The sequence below is a fragment of the Sinocyclocheilus rhinocerous genome, unplaced genomic scaffold, assembly GCF_001515625.1.
Source record: "Sinocyclocheilus rhinocerous isolate Xijiao unplaced genomic scaffold, SAMN03320098_v1.1 scaffold1488, whole genome shotgun sequence".
Taxonomy (NCBI): domain Eukaryota; kingdom Metazoa; phylum Chordata; class Actinopteri; order Cypriniformes; family Cyprinidae; genus Sinocyclocheilus; species Sinocyclocheilus rhinocerous.
Window position 1 is genome coordinate 1,564,908 of NW_015633542.1, and position 20,996 is coordinate 1,585,903.

At 35.2% G+C, this 20,996-nt stretch overlaps 1 protein-coding gene across 1 annotated transcript in view; it reads right to left on the minus strand.

Annotated features, from left to right (window-relative positions):
• Positions 1-1,179: 1,179 nt before the first annotated feature.
• LOC107744400 (ankyrin repeat and SAM domain-containing protein 1A-like) overlaps positions 1,180-20,996 on the minus strand; it is a 26,568-nt gene continuing 6,751 nt past the window's right edge. The window contains exons 2-14 of the mRNA XM_016558028.1: positions 15,099-15,165; positions 9,512-9,627; positions 8,472-8,570; positions 7,996-8,142; positions 7,804-7,911; positions 7,528-7,695; positions 6,520-6,651; positions 5,873-5,944; positions 5,695-5,778; positions 5,265-5,402; positions 3,394-3,573; positions 2,797-2,895; positions 1,180-1,368 (exon numbers count right to left, since the gene is read on the minus strand). Of these exons, the coding sequence (XP_016413514.1) occupies positions 1,180-1,368; positions 2,797-2,895; positions 3,394-3,573; positions 5,265-5,402; positions 5,695-5,778; positions 5,873-5,944; positions 6,520-6,651; positions 7,528-7,695; positions 7,804-7,911; positions 7,996-8,142; positions 8,472-8,570; positions 9,512-9,627; positions 15,099-15,165 (1,599 nt within the window). The remainder of the gene's footprint in view (positions 1,369-2,796; positions 2,896-3,393; positions 3,574-5,264; positions 5,403-5,694; positions 5,779-5,872; positions 5,945-6,519; positions 6,652-7,527; positions 7,696-7,803; positions 7,912-7,995; positions 8,143-8,471; positions 8,571-9,511; positions 9,628-15,098; positions 15,166-20,996) is intronic.

Sequence of the window (20,996 nt, forward strand, 5' to 3'; positions counted from 1 at the left end):
ATATAATATAATGTTCTCTATTATAGATCAGTGGTTATAAACCACAAACACTGACGCCGTTATTTTTGACTAAAAAATATTAGAGACCCAAAAATGAAAATTCTGTCGACATTTACTCATTCTCAATTTGTTCCAAACCTGTATGTGTTTCTTTTTTTCTGTTGAACATAATATATATTTTGAAGACAGTTAGCAACCAAACAGTTGACGGTAGCCATTGACTTCCATTGTATATTTTTTCCATACTGTGGACGTCACTGCCTACTAGCAACAAAATATATTCTTTTGTGTTCAACAGAAGAAAATCATACAGGTTTGGAACAACTTGAGGGTGAGTGAATGATGACAGAATTTTCATTTTTGTGTGGACTGTCCCATTAAATGTTCCGTGTGTGAATTTGGTTTAAAAATGTGGTTGTTAGGCTACTCCTTTAAAACTGTGAGTGAAAAAAAATCTCATTTAGCCGCAGTGTGAACGTGGAACATGAAACAAGACAAAACATAAAACATCAATAATGTAAAATCGACTTGTGCCATTTAGCCAAAGTAAAACAGCAGATTTCTAGCATCTAATACACTGAAATAACATGTTTTTTTTGTTGTTTTTTTTGCGTGAATAAACAAAGTGGTGCAAACATACAGTGGTTTTCCAAACGTTCAGTACATTGTCACAATATGCATAAGGCTGTTTGGAGCTTCTTCTTTTCTTTTCTTTTTTTTTACCTCTAGCCTTAGTGCTTTTTCTATACTTGGCTTCATTATCTTCTCTCTAAAGATAATTGTGGGACCTTGGGAATTCTTTTGCAATTTAATATAGTAACATTTACCATTATTATGTCTACGAAAATATTCTGTCTCATTTTTCTGCAAATGTCTTTGTAGTGGAAATCTAAGAGGTAACTAATTTTACAGAACAAATCATCAATCACAAAATGAACATAGAGGTTATACACACACTTACTATGTGATGTTAACAATGTAAAGTTACAAATATAGAACTTTACGAAACCAAATGGATTCCCTTATTAGATAAAAAGTCAATGAAATTGGAATGGGAATGTTGTCTTGGTTATTCCATTTTCTTGGGGCTGTATTCTACTCTTCCCAGTAAAACTGTATTGCATTTCAAATCCCAACCTTTAAACGCTCTAAACAGGCATAGTATTTCTTCCGAGGGCCTCAGAGCTGCAGATGCCTGGTAAGACAAAAGGAAGCACTGGATGTGAATCGAGATGACAGACCCAACTCTTTTGAAAAACTGGTCTCATACTTGGTGCTACTCGAAGGTCTGGAGGATTCCCGTGGTTCGTAGAGCCAACTGGTGCTGCCCAGGGACTGCAGGTCCGTTTCCGGCTCCAGAGGGTCGATCTGCCGGAGAAGCAGGAGCGAGGAGTGAGACTGCAGGAGAGAATGGCAGCCAACGGAAACCCACATTTCACACAAGTGAGGAGATGGCCGTTGAGGATGAACACCATGTAGAAATCACCGTAGACAACAACACTGATCTCTGGACCTGATGCTGGTTTGGGCGTTTATACACAAACAGATGCTCAGTCTATCTGCTAAGTTAATAGACAAGGGGATTCTTAAATTCAATTGGCACACAATCTTCATCTTAAAATCGTTAAAAGTGGCGTCTTTTAAGAAGGTCGCCTGATACTGTCATTTCAAGTTGTTTTCAAAAAAGTGAACGTTTTGAATTTGACAAAGTGTAAATGTAGGATAGCTGTCTCCAATGTTGCTGACACAACATTTTAAGTATTGCTTAAAATGCAATACTTTGTTTTTGAAAAGTCCTCTCAATGACATTGTTAGGCGACACAAACTTTTCGCTTCACTTTATGAAAAGGCCCAGTATTGTTTTCTAGTAATTTGAAAGACATTGCTCCAGGCATGGTGAACCCAATTGAAGAATTGTGTAGTGATCTGTGAAGTACAACTATAATTATATAAATCTCCCGAAAACGTCTGGGTCACATTTCACCCCAAAATCCCTTCAGAAATTACATTTAGCATACATTCAAATTAAGCTTATGTTTAGAACCATTAGAGTTTTGCACTGTGACATTATTTCCAAGACAATTATGCACAAATTTGTAATTACCATAATAATGTGTACGGATGTTTTACTTTTTACTGTATTATTGTAAGGATTAAGCAATATTAAATTCACTACAATGAAGTATAAATACTAAAATAAATTAACATTTATTAAAAAAAAATATATATATATATACACAGTATAAGCAGATTTAAAATGTGTATACACACACACATAATAATATATTGCCATTTTTTTCAATTCTTAATTGTCATCAAAATAATGTCACAATGCAAAACAATTTAATACAAAATAGGCATCATTTTTTTTATGCAAAATACAATATCTTATTTCCTTTTGACTCTGGAGTGAAATATCATCTGGACAGGTATGTTCTTGACAGGGTTTGTGAGATTCGTTTAAGCAAACCTGCTTCTGTTGACATATCGAGCACATCCTCAGGCCAAAACAAGAATTTGCCAATGACACAACATATGCTCATCCTTGAATTTTGTACATGATTGCAACCTTTAAACTTCTAAACGATTTTACTTACACCACACTTTAAAGTTGTGACCTGTTGCTAGTGTCAACCAAAAATGTATATGGGGGAGGGAAAAATAGGTGGATAACAGTGAAAACTGGAAACGTAAGAGGAAAATTAGTAAAGTGAATAAGTGGCAGGGAAGAGAAAACCAGAGACGTAGCAGGAAGAAGAGTGCTGGAGAATGTGAGGAAGAGAGAGAGAGCAGAACCTGAACTCCAGGGCTGATAGAGGGCAGCGGGAGGTAGGAGGGACGGTGGGCGGAGCACGTGTGACAGTAACAGCAGCAGCATTCAAGCACAGGTGCACCCTGGGAAGGAGGACCGGGCAGAAGCACAGAGACACAGATTACAGGCTAACGCCAACAAAATAAAGACATATAAAACGTGAAAAATACACTGGGACTGGAGGTGACACCTCTCTGACACAGTTAAACCTGTTCCATGGATCATGTTGGTAATTCCTACAATGCAGTACATTTTTACCCCACCATCATATATGTCTTAATAAAATAATTCACATTTTTAAAGATGGAAATCATATGATCCTTTATCACAATTGAACATGAAGGGGAATTTTAAATGGTTTCACTACCTGTTTTTCATCCTACACTTCTAACATAAAAAACATATTCAAAACTATTCTTGGTGTTTCTTCATTTTTTTTAACAGTACAATAAATTGATACTGTAAATGCTACTTTTCTACAAACTGTGGGAGAACAGTTTTCTGAAGTAATCAAAAATATGTGAACACAATATATTCATGATACTATGATATCACATATCATTTGCTGAAGTCATACTCACGGTGGAGCGGCGCATACTGTTGCGGGACTGCGAGGTGGGCCTGTTGGTCTTGGGTTCTATGTTTTCGGAGGCTGGACCAGCATATGAACTGTGACGACGGGCCTTCTGTGCCTGGAGAGCCATCTGATATGCTACCTCAAACGCCTGTCCCAGCGTCAGGATGATCTCATAGGTCTGTGTCTGTACGGGGAACAGCCATTAGCGGAGTCATTACATAATATGTATGTTCACTTTCAGTAAGGCTATAAAAAAAGTGGCAGAGAAAACTATATTGGACCTTGACAGTCAAACTGCAACCTGTAAGTGTTACTCATTTTCAGTGTTGCCAACTAATTTTCAGAGAAAGTTGCTAAAGGAAGGTCGATTTGTTGCTAAAAGTTGCTAAATGACGTTGTGATGTCATTGCGCAATGACATCATTGCGTAATCACGACGCAAAATTGTCACATCATCAGATCTCAGCAAAAAATATATTTTATATATGTTAATTTTGTTTGTAAAATAATATGCATGATATAATATTAAAATATAAATAACTGTATTTTTAAATACATTGAATTATTGAAAACGTACACATTTTTGAATTATTTCATATGACGGAAGTTTCTGTATTGATTTTACACAGGTTTTTTTTTACCTGCATTTTAAATTTTAAATTACGCATTGTGTTTTCGGGTTACAGGGTTACAATGGATGATGGATAATGGATAATGTCCTGAAAGATTTTCCATTTTTCTTACAGTATACTAACTGATCAACAATCGCAGGTACAAGCTACTAACAAAGTGTATCATAAATGAACAATTGTTCAATTATCAAATTATTCAATTATTATTATTATTATTAAATTGAACAATTGCAAATAGCAGCTAACTCAATTCACGTGATGTGTGTACTGCTAGGCATCTGTGGTTTCCTCTTTTTGTGTAATTTGGATGGAAAATGTGTGCCTTTTTATTGTCACTTATCAAAAGTTGCTAAAGGTTGCCAAATCAATTTTTAAAATTACTAAATTTGTTGCTAGGTGCTTTTGGAAGAAAAAGTTGCTAGGGTAGTCTGAAAAGTTGCTAAATTTAGCAACAAAATTGCTAAGTTGGCAACACTGCTCATTTTCAAATGTCAAGAGGACAGCCAATCACAATAGAGCTCATTTACATAAAGGAGTCCACTGTTCAATTATAAGGGTCAGAGAGATGGGCAAAAAATTCTAATAAATTAAAAATTTAATTAAAATCCCGTGTAGATTCAATGTCGGAAACAAACAATACATTTTAAAAAACGAAACTTTAAATTAAATATGTAATTGATACCTTATGTAGATTTAATGTTAAAAAGTAATTACATTAATATCCTGTGTCGATTCAATTCAATATCAGAAAGAAATTTAATTAAACATTAAATTAATATCCTGTGTAGATTCAATTCAATATGTCAGAAACAAATAAAAATAAAATAATTAAATATTAAATATTATATTTAAATATTATCTTGTGTATATTCAATTCACTCTGTCAGAAATTTACATTCATATTCACATTTATTATTTTAGTAACTTGCAAGTGAGAAGTAGCCCAATAAAATATCTATCTATCTATCTAGTAAAATGCATATAAGATAACAAAATTACATTAAATACTTTTTTTTTTTTTAAACTCAATAACATTTTGGTGAAAAACACCTTGACACCTTAGTATTATAAAATCATTGAAAAATATATAAAAGTTAATAATATTAAAATTAATTAAAAAATAAAGCTGCAAAACATGGCAACTTTAAACATGAAAACGTTGTTTTCTATTGACTTTAACAAACCTATTCTCTGTCAACCCTGATTGGTTCCCCTATAAAAGAGCAGATAAAAACAACACCCACCACTTCTACTGTAGTGAAGACATGGCAGAAGTGGTAACCAGACTTCAGATCTTTTGTGATGTAAGCAAATGTGCAAAGGTCATCCGGATCCTGGGCTGCACACGAGATGTTCTGGATCTCATGCTCTGCAACCATCACCTGCAAAAGTACAAAAATATAGAGTGAGTCCATCACAATTTTCAAACATCCGCTAAAAACATCAGCACTTCACTAATTCATAACCCGATGTAACCATATATAACCATAATCTATCATTCATGTCTGTGCCACAAATAGTGCAGGACAGGTTACTGTCGAACAAATCTCTAACTCTGATAGTGATGGCTTAGCAAACACCATTAATAATGAGAAACAGTCCAATTCTCCTGGTTTACACTAAGGTAAACCAATGTTAACTTAAGTTACAGTATGTATTGGCAGTTGCTCCTACCTTGGTGGCCGCGTCAACAAACTTGACTCCTCTGTAGGTGATATTCAGTATTATGACGGGACCTTTCCGGTGATCCTTTGATTTCTGGTAAACATTAGAATGCAAGAAATCATAATTGTTTCACAAAACAATTTAAGACATTAAATAATAGCATACTGACTAATATATATATATGTACCCTTATTCTAGCGCAGGCCTCCTGTGTAGATTCAATTCCTCGTAGGTCTCGGATGATCACAGACCCTAAATACTGGTCAGAATGTCAGAAATTTATATTCACTTAGTAGATTTTTTTTTTTTTTTTTTTAAATCATGTTACATGTGAGGAATAGTAAAATATAAATAAAATATAAACAATAAAAATAAATTACAATTTCATGAAATATTATTACAATTCAAAATAACTTTTTTCTATTTTAATATATATTGTAAAATGTCATTTATTCCTGTGATAAAAACATCACAAAATTATGGATTTGTTGCTCATAAACATGCAGCTTTTCACTTCACAAGATGTTAACTGGAGTTACTTGTGGATTATTGTGATGTTTTTATCAGCTGTTTGAACTCTCATTCTGATGGCACCCATTCACTGCAGAGCATCCATTTGTGAGCAAGAGATGTAATGCTAAATTCTCAAAATCTGTTCTCATGAAGAAACAAACTCATCTTGGATGGCCTGAGTATGCGTAAATTTAAAAAAAAAATTCATTTACGGGTGAACTTTTCCTTTTGAAATATTGCATCTTTATGTTGTTAATTCAGATGCAATCCATTCCTATTGTGAAGTGTATAAACTGACAAATCCTCAAAGAAAAGACTTACTCTAGCCTCATAAACGCAGGACTCGGTGATGAGTTTATCAGGGTGATGGTGCCAGGTGGAGACTGTGGTATATGTGGCAGAGTGACTGGAAGGGCGAATACTTGGGCGTGAATGTCGATCTGCATGACGGTCCTAACAGAAAACAACAAGTGCAATCTGAGTCAAAGTCACACCAACTAAAAAAAGACACACTGTATATTTATATTCAAAGTGGAGTTATATTTAATGGTGTTTTGCAGCATTTTACTATTGTTTCTCCATTAATTTAAAAACATAATGAGTTTCAATTATTAAAAAAATTATTTATGAATTATGAATTATGAATTATTCATGTTCTGTGGTGTTCAGACGTGTTACTGTGCCCCGTGGTAACAGACATCAGCATTCAAACATGTACAAGAATGAATTCTTCACAAAGACCTCATAAGCATTTTAACTAATTTGTTAGAGAGCATGTGGAAACATAAATAGTAAATATTACTAAATATGTTTCATGAAAAAAAATCACTTTTAGTATTAAAACTAGATCTGAACTGAAATCTTCATTTCATTTAACAGAAATAAGCTTCTTCAAAGAAAAACAGTTTTTACAGATTTTTTGTTAAAAATTAACAATAAAAATATATTAAATAATAAGCAAACCACAGCTAGTTGCCAAGGCAACATTTCTCATTTTAATTTAGTTTACCTTGATGTACTAAAATAACTAAAACTAAAATTTGAAAAAAAAATAAAAAAATACAAATAATAAAAACATAGACATAAAAAAAAACTAAACAAAAACAAAACAAAATTACTAAAACTTGATCTAAAATGAAAACGAAAACAGAAAATCAAAAAAAAAAACTGATTCAAAATATTAATAAAAACTATGTATTTTTTTTTGTTGTGTAATGTAGAACTGCTTAGACACGGTTTGCAACATTTCTCACAGAATGACTCCAATGTGATTCATTACTTGAAAGGAGTCATTATAATCACAGTGATCTTAGGCACAGTGGTGCTTACATGTGAGCGTGATCTTTCACCGAAGGAGCGAAGGGAGATACTGCCATCCTGATCCAATGCTCTGCTCTTTCTGCCTGATTCTCCCAGCGGAAGCAACATATCCATGGAACTGGTGTACGGATCCATATAACTGAGCGGTGACGTATTTTGAGACAGCAGGTCCTGAATCTGATAAACATTAGCAAGGTAAAGCATATTTATTGTTATATATGAATATCATGCATTGAAATTTTACATTCATTTTGGGCCTAAATGATGCTAAATTATGTCTATTACCTTGAGTTGGGAAAAGCGTTTGGATTTCGAAGGTGCTTCCTCATACGGTCGCTCAGCTATTGAGGCTATGATTCTTTTTCTGTGACCAAGAAGGCCAATTTTCAACACCTGCATAGGGAAAATTTGTCAATGCATCAGATCACAGTACACACGTCACACAAAAGATCACACCGGCATGAAAAGCACATTTACATTAACAATTTCAAGCTCCCACAGGTTCTTCACGCAGTCCAGGGTGCGGTAGCCGCTAGACAGGAAGTTGTGCAGATACTCTCCAAGACCCAGAGTTTCCAGCCATGAGGACAGAGAGGTGCTGCCATCACACCCCAGAGCTTTCACCTAAAAGAGGAGAAAAATGCTGTCTCAAAATAAATTGCATAGCATAGCAAATATAATTCACTCTGAGAAGCCAGGAGAGACATTTGGACACTTAAATAACACTTAAAATGTCTGAATGTGGTGTGACAAAATATCTAACCAAGTGCAAACAAAATCTTTTTCAGAGCTAACGTCACTTTTCTGAGATATATTTGCAATGACTTTTAACCAACCAGTCCCAAGGTCATTTTAAGTGGAAGTGGATGAAATGTGTGCTTGAAAAGTGTGCTATCCTTTTAAAAATAAATGCCATAGTGTCCAAATACTATTTAGGGACTGAAACACACTACCTTTGGAAAGCTTTTTGCTGCATGAAGGATTTTTTTTCTGTGGCCTGGGTCGGTGATGCCAATTTCGTGAAGGTCCTCATCTTCCATCACGTTACTCCCCTGAACGTATGCACATTCTCATTAGTTTCTGCTTTATTACGTTTACAAGAACAACCATGTGTTGCGTGATAGTGACAGCAGGGGTAGTTTGAGACAACAGTTTCAGGTACATCTAGTACTTGTGAACACCAGACACTTAGTCAGTGCCTTGCAGGAATATTCAAACCATTTATATATGCATATACTATCTATCTATCTATCTATCTATCTAATTAAAAATACTAAAATGCATATAAAATAACAAAAATACATTTGATTAAATAACTAATGAAAAATACATTACATTACATTTTTGGTGAAAGCTTGATACCTTAATACTATGAATCTACAGAATGAATCAACTTTAAATATTCCATCCATTTTCATCCAATTGACTTTATCTATTTATACACAATTATATTTTAGGTACTGTGACTGAAATTAAGTAACAATTTCTTTTTCATTATTTAATTGTTCAATTTTCATCACCTTTTAGCTGTTTTGCTTTGCAGTTCACTTAGATAGTCCTGCAATGTTTTGAATTAAATGTTTTAAATGAACAAATATTCCATGTAGTCTTAGATCATAAAAATGCATCAGTAATTATACAACATTTGTAGAAAAAAATACTGTTTAAAACAATTTTATATGGCTTATAGCATGTCAAAATGCAAGACAATGCTTGAAATGGCATAATCTGAAACACTGAAATTACACTTTTATTTTGAAAATAAACTTTTAATGTGAATTTTTTTTTTTCAATTTGGGATTTTTTTTTTCATTATAGCAATTAAATATCACAGAATTAAAAAAAACACATTATGCATTGAATCTACATTGAGGATACAAAAAGGTACTTTTTATCATATCTTCGGCCCTCATTTATTGGATATATAGAAACTCACCACATCCCCTGACCAACCTGCTGTGTCAATCAATCACCACACACAAAAGCCACTCACCATGTAACGCAGGTCATCGAAGCCATTGAGCACCAGTTTGCTCTCGTACTGAGGAAAGCCCACGTGTTCCAGCCACTCCCCCACCGACTGCTCCAGCACGCGGCCCCCAGTTGCATCTGCCGACAAAGGATGGCGTTTGAGCAGCGAAAAACCGTTTAGCCTGTAGCAGCGGCACTCGGAGGCCGAGATGTGGCACTGCCACATCATCTTTGGCCAGCAGAGCTGAGGGCAGCAGCAGCAACAGCAAGGCAGTGTCCAGGCTTGAGCGACGGGCCTCCGCTAGATGCAGGGCCCAGATATACAGACTAAACTAGTAATGGAGATTCCTCCACAAGCCCTCAGTGCAGTGGAGATGAGAGCCAAGGCTGATGGGGTATGGAGGTAGACCTTGACAGGTAGTCCTTTAAAGAAGAGTGTCAAGTAAAGGAGTCAATTAATTGGGACAATTTGGTGTTGCTCCTCAAGAAGAGGCAAACAAACAAAGCAACGTCTACACAGCTTTTCTGTATCTGAGTCAAATGATTACGCAGAGGGATGTCAGCACTTTGCACAGACAGGATGATCATAAAAGTTCAACAAGAGCTTTTGGCTTGCAGCAAAATATCGAGATCTACAAGAAGCTACTAGGAGGTTGCAGGAAAGTGCCCCCTGCTTTGCCCCTATGAAACAAACATTCCTCTACAATGCAAGGCTCGATAAAACAGACTTGTCCTTGAAATTGGAAGCAAAACCCTTTAGTAAAGCCCTAAGAACAGTTGGAGAGTAAGAATACCAATGTCAGTGAGTTTGCTTCAACAGAGTCATGGATCCGGAGGTTGCAGGAAAGTGCCCCTGCTTTGCCCCTATGAAACAAACATTCCTCTACAATGCAAGGCTCGATAAAACAGACTTGTCCTTGAAATTGGAAGCAAAACCCTTTAGTAAAGCCCTAAGAACAGTTGGAGAGTAAGAATACCAATGTCAGTGAGTTTGCTTCAACAGAGTCATGGATCCTCAAACCAAGCAGTCCAACTCATTGATCAACAGTCCACCACAATGCCACCAGAAACCTTGTGTGATGCCAGCTCCTCCTTTGAAAGATCTTCATGACACATTTTCCCATTTCCCAGTTGTTGATGAGGAACCCCTCCCACCATTAGAAAGTAGCCGGTTTGACCACTTCCCCAAGCAGTCCGTAATCAAGTAGGGTTCTGGTCACGGTAATCCAAGTACTCCTGGTCCTTCCGAGCTTAGACGCACCTCGCCGGGCTAACATACCAGAATGGAATGCACCATCGAAACAAGATAAAAACAAGCCGTGATCCAGTGAGAACAACTGATAAGAAAACCCTGTTGATGGCTTGGTCCCGCTTCTTGCAGCCCTGCCCCCTTGCACTGGTCACTCTGTTCTTCTAGAAAACGTTCCTAAGGGTCCTTCGGGCCCCAATCAGGCAGCGTTCTGGTCACGGTAATCCAAAGACTGCTGGTCCCTCTGAGCTTAGACGCACCTCGTCGGGCTAACATACCAGAACGGAGCACACCATCAAAGCGAGGTACAGCCAAGCCTTGATCCAACAGAAATAAGGTGAGCTCCAACAATGGATGGATAACCCCATAAGAAAGCCCCGTTGATGGCACGGTCCCTCTTGTTGCAGCCCAGCCCCCTGCTCTGGTCGCTCCGTTCCTCTTGTAGACGTTCCTAAGGGTCTTGCGCTTGGGGGCAAGGATTGCTGCATCCCTGATCCGGGAACGCTCAGTCACAGCAGCAGCTGCATTCAGCACTCACAAAGCAAAACATCCAAATGACATAGTGCTCCTCTAGAAAGCCGTTGGTAGCGCATCGGTTGCAGCTGGTAATCACCTTAAAGACATCTTCTTATGCATTCAGTTTAGCTGAGAATCATGTCCACTCACTGTTTCTGGCTTTCTTTCCTCTTTGACTTGCTTTTTACCCCAGTTCTCATTGACAGAGTCCTTTCCGAGAGCTCTGCAGGGCTGCCATATGCCGTCTGATGCTGAGACCCGCTGCACGGCATATACGCTCTGCTCATTCCCAAACCCCCTCCCTCCCGTCTTTATGCCTCTCTTTCTCTATCTGTCTCACATACACGCACTCTCTCTCTCTGTGGCGATCAATCCCCCCACCCCCTTTTCTCTGTCTCACTCCCTCTCTGCCCCTCTATCTATTCCCCGCTCCCTGTACTGATTAAAATTGCACGCAGGCTCTCTGATCTTGCTGGTGCAGAAAGGACACCATCAGAAAAAGGAACAAGAGACAAACCCAAACCACACACTACTGTGCCAGGATCAGTCAGGGGAGGAAGAACGAGGGAAAAAAACCCATACAGGTTCCTCTAACCCCGCACCCCGCAACCCCATCCCTATCCCCTCCGCACGTCAGTGCTTCCAGAACCTCTGCACTCTCTCTATGAAAAATTAAATTGTAGCCAAGCCACAAACCACGGTAAATCGTCAGAGGAATTCAATTCGTGAATGTGTCACTGTACCGGTGGGGAGAGGGGGGCTGGTTCTGGGGTTGCACGTTAAACGTTAAGTCAGCGAAATGCACCGTGCACATGCTGCACTTAACATAATCCCACCTGTGCCCACCTTCATAATGGACACATCCAAGTCCAAATGCCAGAATTCAGATTTTCCAGACGTGATCAAACTGTAGCGCTCGTGTCTCGTGTGCACATCTTCCGTACCGTGATGTGGTCTAATTCAGTGTCACACATGAGTGCTGCTTCTGCATGCATGTAGGGCATTATCTGCATGCAGCTGAGAGCAGGGGAATCATACAAACTGTCAGCCTGCCAGGGCGTTATTCACATACAGACACTGAATCAGGCTTGATATGTAAAGTGCATCCAAACATCTGCAGGCTCAAAAGGACGCTCACTTCTGAAGGAGGTATAAGTATTGGGGTGCATTTTATGTTTTTATCCAAAACAACTAGCAAAACAAAGAAGAACACTAAGAATTTAGCCAACAATATTAGCAATGCCACCATACTGAATTTCAACATGGTTTCTCATGGATTTGGTACCATGTTTTTTTTTTTTTTTTTACATGTAACATAGTAGTACATATTAAATACACTAACATTAATTCATTAAGCAGACACCTTTATCCGACATGAGCAAAATTAGGAAAAACACCAGCAATTTAGCAAAAAGAAGACAATAATTTTAGCAATGCCAGCATTTTTGTTAACTTGTACCATGGCGCTACCAATAGCAGTACTTTGGTCTTATACATAAAAACCAATTTTGATGTACTATTCTTTGAAGCACCTTGGAGTAACATGTAAATGTCATGGTACATGATATAAGAAAGTACTCTGGCAGTACCATGGTACATCGATGGTATCAGAATGTAATATGGTAGTCTGAACTTTCACTTGTAAAGACAACGTGTATATATATATATATATATATATATAGAGAGAGAGAGAGAGAGAGAGAGAGAGAGAATTTAAGAATTTGAGGTGTGACAAAATCACATATTTCAGAAAACACTGGCATTTTTATCAAACAACAGCAAACAACTCAACTCCCGTGAGAATTTCAAGGACAATGTTTCACAGAACAATAGTGCTGTCTGTTCCTTTGAAGTGATCCTCTGCTTTACAATTTCTAAATAATTGTATCTCTCCCAGAAAAGTCCATTAAAATATAGTGCTCTCTCGTCATATATAGCAACTACATTGGGAGGCTCCACTCAAGAAGAAAAAAATATCAAGTCTTAATTACTGAGTATCATTGCGATGGCCACTGTAAATGGATCGTGATCTCATCTTTTTAAAGTAGGCCCTCGGTGCCCATTGTGTACCAGAGGGTGTCTGTGTCAAAATATCAGGTACAAAAATATCAGACACAGACCAAATTGGGGTGAAAAGTGAGAGCATGTGCTTGAGAAAGAAAACCGCTGGTTGTTAAAGACGCTGGTGAAATAGTTCTGGCCCGAGGGATGATTCAGCCAAAGCAAAGCTTTGTGGTCTGTCACAGAGGCTAGACTATTAGTTGGATTAGTTGTTTAGACATATTAATATGATTATTTATAATCAGGCTGTCAGTTTATTAAAATAACAATTAATCTTATAATGTTTTTGCCTTTAACGAGACTTTCATTTGCCTCTAAAGATCTATACTTTTTCCTTCAAAGACACATTTGTTTCCTCTTTTAAGGAAAGAAAAAAAAATGCAACACAAAATAATGCAATAATTACAATGTCTTTCTCAGCAACTTTAATTTAGCAGAAAGGAGCTAATCATTTAAGCAATTTCAGCGTTTTTTTACTTGTACCATGGCAAAATAACAATATCTTGGTCTTGTGGGCGTGTACCATGATAATACCATTCTTTTGATGTACTATAGTAGGGGTGTCAAACTCAGTTCCTGGAGGGCCGGAGCCCTGCAGAGTTTTGTGCCAACCCTGCTCCAACACACACACACACACCATGTAGTTTTCAAATAAGCCTGAAAACTTAAATAGTTGGATCAGGTGTGTTTAATTAGGGTTGAATCTAAACTCTGCAGGGCTCCAGCCCTCCAGGAATTGTACTAACTATAGTATCATAGTATTTTTAAAGTACATTCGATCATGTAAATGCCATTGTACTTTGGCATTACCATGGTACAGCAATGGTATCAGAATAGTATCAGAATATTTAATATAAAATAATATTTAAAATATTATAACAGTAATACAAATAAAACAATCTAAAATAAAAATAAAATAATATTTAATAATAAATGTATTAATATTTATTTTATATTTGCAAAAAGACACATTTGTTTCCTTTAAGGAAAGAAAAAAACATGCAACACAAAAACGCATCGCTTGCTTTCTCAGCAACTTTAGTAGCATTGTTTTATAGGTTATATAGCTTTGATATCCTAAAATTCTGCCATACAAAACATTCTCAAAAACAAACAAACAAACAAAAAAAACACATCAGCAAACCCTGTAGAATTATATTTCATGTGTTTATTTCAAATGGTTAGAGATGAGTTCCATGGTAGGAAGTTAGTTTGAACTAAAATTCTGTCCTAATTTACTAAAACTAAAACTATCAAAAATGGTTTAATTGTTTGAAATATAGCTGAAATACAATAAAATATAAATATTAAACTTTAACAAAAATGTTCACTTGGCAACTAACAGAAAAAAGTAAGTTTATGTACTAAAACAAAAAAAAAAATAAAGCTAAATGTGACCCTGGAGCACAAAAGCAGTCTTAAGTCGCTGGGGTATATCTGTAGCAATAGCCAAAAATACATTGTATGGGTCAAAATTATTGATTTTTCTATATATATATATATATATATTCTTAAAACTAAAGCACATAACAAAATGAGTAAAACTTGAGCATCAAAAGTGAAAATATAAAAATAAAAGCTAAATATAGAAAGATAAAAAGATGGTCATTCAGGTTTGGCATGACATGAAGTAATTTTTGCTTTTGAGTGGTAAGATTGTAAAATTTAGGTAAATCCCTAACCCTAAATTTGAAAATCAATTTAGGTAACCAACTGCATAATTACTTTAAAATCCATACATTACACAGTTTGCAAAGTCATTCTGTTGACATCTTATATTTACCTTCCGATGCAGGGTGATGCTCCTTGGAGATCTCGATGCTGCCAATTAGACTCATGATCTTTTCAATCTACAATACAACATCAAGAAAAGAAGGGTTATAAAATGCAGTTAAATATTTAATTTCGCTGTAATCTGCCATGACAGTTTAGTCTTCATTGTACGTGTTTACAACTGATTTCAATTCATAATTCATACAGTTGTTTGCCAAGACGACAATGCAGAAAATCTGAAATGCAGAAAAATGAGCTTCTCCTAAAGAGTAAAAAAGATCAGAACTGACCAGAAGGACCAGAACTGAAAATGTTCACGAAAAGGAACCAGCAAAAACCTAAATACAATTAATAATCCAGGCACCCCGAGCGATATACAAAAAAACACACCGACTAGACAAGCAAACCGAAATCACATTTATAAGAACACTTTCCATCCGCGTAAAAGCTTGACGATTACTCTCCAATCAATATACTTTTAGGAGAGGCCTGAAATAGAAAAACGCTGGTTTTTGATGTAATATTTAAAGTCTGGCAAATTTATCTGCTGTGTGCTTGTGGCATCAACATGCTGGCAAGCCCCTAGATTCATTTAGCAGTCAGATGCCACGGCCCACGTGCTAGATCCCCTCAAGCCATACAGGCCTTTGCATTTCCCACTCTCAAGTAACCTACATACTGTACTGACTTACTTCTGCACACTTCTCATGTCTATCCACTATAGAATGCACAATGCATCATCACTCCGTTATATGGTACACTTCCCAGAATCCCTCAGCTGTCTGTGCTCATTCCAGGCTTCATCTCCTCGTATACATGTTCAGAAGTCAAGACATTAAGAGAACGCAGGACATTTATACAAAAACCAGGCTTGAACTATAACGAAACCTACGTCAACATGAAATCAAAATGAACTCAATTTACTTTTCTTAACGCAAGACAAGTCTTTTTCTGTATAGTTCATGCTATTCCAAAGTAAAACTAATCAACTTTCATCAAATAAAATGAAGTCATACACCACATATTGTTTTATTTGGAAATGCATAGCATTCACAAACCCTTTTTTACTTTCGTAATATCTTTCATATTGACATTAAGATGAATTTATAATAATATTGTTGGTTTCATGTCAGAAGCCTGTACTTTGGTGGATGACAACTATACTTTGAAAAATGTAACATTGTAATATTGACTTTCTACACTGCAAAAAATGAACGTGAATTTAACGGTAAAAGACTGTAAAAATGCTACGTTTATCTTGACACAAAAATGCATCCGTATAAACTCCTTTATACCAAATCTGAAATATTATACAGCAATTATCCTGTTTTAATTTTATACTACACTGTAAAATAATTCCATAAAATTTCCATACAAAACTGATAAGAAAAACTAAGAAGAAACATAGTTATTTCAACAAAAAAACATCAAATTTGAAATGTAACGCATAGAATTCTGGGAATGTCAATTTACGGTTATTCACTGTAAATTATACCGTCTTTTCCACTTCCAAAAACGGTATACTACCGTAAAATTAATGCCCAATACATGTAATGTCCAATACAGTTTTTCACCGTATATAGTAGGGGAATTTACCGTTAACCATTTAACAGGTTTTTACTGTAGCATTTTTACAGTCTTTTACCGTTAAATTCACAGTCATTTTTTACAGTGTAGGTATTTTAAATTAGATACCATATAATAAATTCAAGCAAGTATAATTTAATATCATTAATCATTATCATTAATAACATTGATATACCATTATAGTTTTTACTAATATTTTCAATTAGATTTTATTTTTATATTTTGCATTTTCACTTTAATTTGAGTTAAAGTTTTATTCATGTTGCTGTGTTTTTGTAATTTTTATTAGTTTTTTAATGTCTAAATAGTTTTTAAATTAATTTTTATTTATTAGTTTTAGTTTATTTATAGCTTTAGTTAGATTAAATAAAAAATGATAAATGTTTTGGCAAATCTCTGAAATATAATAAATTTTTTATATTTTATTTTATTTCAAGTAATGAATTTTAAAATAAATTAGCATATTTGTAATGTTTTTAGTTTTAGTTAACTATATAATCCCGTATCGGACTTATGACAAAAAAAAAAAAAAAAGCCCTAAAACAACACATTTAACAGAGATGGAATAACTGAACCATTAACTTCAGTTGCAAATCGATTTCTGTCAATTAATTTTATTATTTGCTTTTTTTAAAGAGTGGGACGAGTCTAACATTTTTAGTGTGTTAATCAAAAGCAATTTTAACCCAGAATATTCCTTTAACAGCTTTGTGAAGAGTTTCAGATTTTCATTTACAAACATACAGTGCGTATGAAGTACTTTAGACTTCATATATTGACTGCAGATTTCTTCAAAATGTGTAGAATTTAGTTTTTGAGGAATTCTCTGAAGTGTAGACTCATGTAGAGAAAGACAGAGAGAGAGAGAGAGAGAGAGAGAGAGCGACGTAGCGGGAGAGTTATTGCGGGCGTATCCTCCAGCCATAGAGTTCCAAAAACAGTTCATGAAAGGCGAGCATTTTCATTCTGCAGAGACAGCAATAAGGAACATCACACAATGTCCAACCTAATGAGTGAATATGTAGAAGCCAGTGAGAAAATGTGAAGTCGGGGGGTAATAAAGATGTGCCAGAGTAGTAACAAGATTACAGGCTTCAGAGACTGAAGTGATTTAATAAATCATATAAAATAATACATTTAATAACACATAATACCTTGTTGTACTTTGAAAATCCATACATATCAGAAAATAAAAAGTATTGTATATTCTAATTAAACATTATTTTAGCCAAGTTTTACATCCAAAAAATGAGAATAGCACAAAAAAAAACAGCTTTTGTATACTATTTTGAAACTAGGGTTGCCAATCCATTTTTTATTAAAATAATTATAATAATTATAATCATATTAAATTATACAAGTTACTTAATTTATTAAACTATTTATTCATTAATTAAATTAATAACTGTAAATCAAATAAATAAACAATCAAATAAATAAATGAAAAATTAAATTAAATTAAATTAAATTAAATAAAATTAAATAAAAAATAGTTTAGGGTTCCTGCATTACTGAAAGAGTTTCAATATAGTGTAAAACAGTTTACAAATGCTTGCTTTGTGCTGTTCTCATTTTGTGTCTGTAAAATTGGGCTAAAATAATAAATAGATTCAAAAATTCTAAAAAGCATAGACAAGACATCAAAGTATGACAATACATTTCATACTTCTAAATTGTTTTATTTAAAAAAAAATAGTTCAGGTAGTTAGTATGCATTCAGTCTACATTTTTATTTGAATCATTTATCTTTAGTAACAAGCACCAAGTCTTGCGAGTCATGGCGCATGATTAAATGCATTAATGCTTTTAATGCATTATTTTGGTTATAATTACCTGCATGTTAAATTGGCAGCTTTCATTGTTAACCTTTTGACATTTATTTGGTCGCTGTACTTGCATTCTTTTATTCATATAAATGCAAATAAATTTCGTTTTTGAAGAAAAAAAAAAAGAATGGCAATTGCAGCTAATTTGCAAAAAAGCTCAGTGAACTTGCAAGCTGTGTGTGTGGAACGGGCCCGTAAAGTCTCAGAAGCTCTCTGACAGGTGAAAGCATTTGACGCCCACTTCTTTTCCCCCCATGCACATCTTTCAGATACGTTCCCCCTGACATCTTCCGTTTGCATATGAATTATGAAGAGACTTATACTGCCATCTGTGGAAAGCGTGTTTGACCGCTCACTCAAACACAAAATTATTTTTAAACAGGTTTTCTGCAGAAGTGCTGCAACATTAACACACTGAGCTATGGGCTGCTATAGTCACACTGACAGTGTTAAAATGTGCATGGAGGAAGGCGTCAAAGGTAAAATTTATAATTACATCAAAATTTGTAAGCATTTCAGTTTCACTGTAATACTTTGTTACGTAGAATTTAGCATGGTACAATTTTTTTTTTATCATTTTCATTCATTTGCCATGCTAGTTACAGTGCAATTCCATCACATCAAAGGATACCATAGTAATACTGGATACTGCCTTGGTACAGGCATAAGAGAACATTTTTTAAATCAAAAAGATCACACAGAGAAGTTGTGTCCGAGGAACGTTCATCACGCTGATGCAGCTGTTTTGCGGTGGGATACGGCGTGAGCGTGTGCCAGCATGTTGGCTCTGTCTGCCTGTATATTAGCGCTCAGCTCTGAGTGGGTTTGTATCGGTGTGTTAACAGCAGGACCACCTCATCCTCCCAGTCATTTCTCCAAACCCTCCCTCTCTCAGACTTATAGATGTCATCTATATATAATGTGAAACAGGATGTTCTGAGAACAGGACACTCCACCCTGACAGCAGCTCTATTAAACTGCTTATGTCTACAGTTGAAATCATGCTCCAAAATCTGATAATATAATCCTTCCCAGAACCACCTGAGAATAATGTTTCATAAAGCTTTTAGTATAAATGTGATCAAAGTTAAGAAGTGGTAAGTGTTTTTATTACAAAATGGATAGTTTTGATTCTGAATTCTGATTGGATGATACTGATTTGTAAAATACTTGAAATATGCACTCATGTGACTGCACAACTGAATTTAATATTAATGCGCCAAGTCACCAAGTCACCGCATTATCTGTCTGTTTAGCAATGACCTAAACCCTAGCAAGAACCTAGAAAAACAAAGCAACCGCCTAGCAACAGCTTAGATACCAGTCAGATCCCCATAGCAAAAGTTGTTTTAGTATTTTTTTTTTTACTATTATAGTTCTTATAAATAGTTTGAATTAGATTTTACTTTTATATTTTCAGTTTTCAAACTTTTTCAGTTTTATTTTTGTGATTTTGTTTGTCTTTTTTTTTTTATATTGCTATTTAGGTTTAATAAATTTTTTTTTTATCTCAATTTTAGTTTTATTTCAGTTTTAGTTTTTATTTATTCCCAGTTAGTAATTTTAGTAAACAAAAATTAGAAATGTTGCCTTGACAGCTAACTGAAATAAGTTTTCTTCTCATATTAATATTTTATTTTAGATTTATTTCAATTAACAAAAATGGTTTTTAATAGTTTTTAGAAGCTTTTTAAACTAAATCTCTTAAAATTCGTTTTCTATAAATTGAAATAAGGCCAAAATAAAAAATTAATTTTACAAGAAAAACATTAAGATTTTTTTACATGAAAATCAGAAATGTTACATAACTGAAAAAAATAAGTACTAAAATTACTAACATTAGAAATGAAATAAATATCTATTATACAGAAATACTAATAAATACCATTTAAGAAATAATTAAAAGACAAAACCCAAAACAAAAAATTTAAATTCTAACTGAAAATATAAAAATTAAAGCTCAAAATATTCACAAGATGAATAAATAATAAGAATATAAATACACCTTGTGGACAACCACCTAACAGCATCCAAGCTGTCACAAAACTGCACAGGGACGCTAAGGCTGAGGATCCAAGTGCAGTAGTTTATTAGAGAGTAATCCACAACAGGCATGAGGTCAAACACAATAAGCAGTCCAAACAATGACAGAGTTCAGGGCTGAGGCAAACAGAGCAATCCAGAAAAACAAGCAGAATATCAAGAACCAGGAAAACAAGACACAAGAGAACCAGGATAAAAGGCTTAGAACTGCAGCTGTGACACATGCAAGACTTCACAATGAGTGACAGAATGAACCAGGCTTATATAGCGTGAGCAGACAGGGTTAACGAGACTAGAGGCCTGCTACCCGACCCGAGCCCGACGGGTCCTGAAATACTTTCGGGTTACAATCGCGAAATACAGCATTTTTTTTAATTGGCTATTCGTTGTGGGGGAAAAAAAAAAGATTTCGGGTTCGGGCTCTAAATTTAACTGTGCCGCTCGGGTCGGGT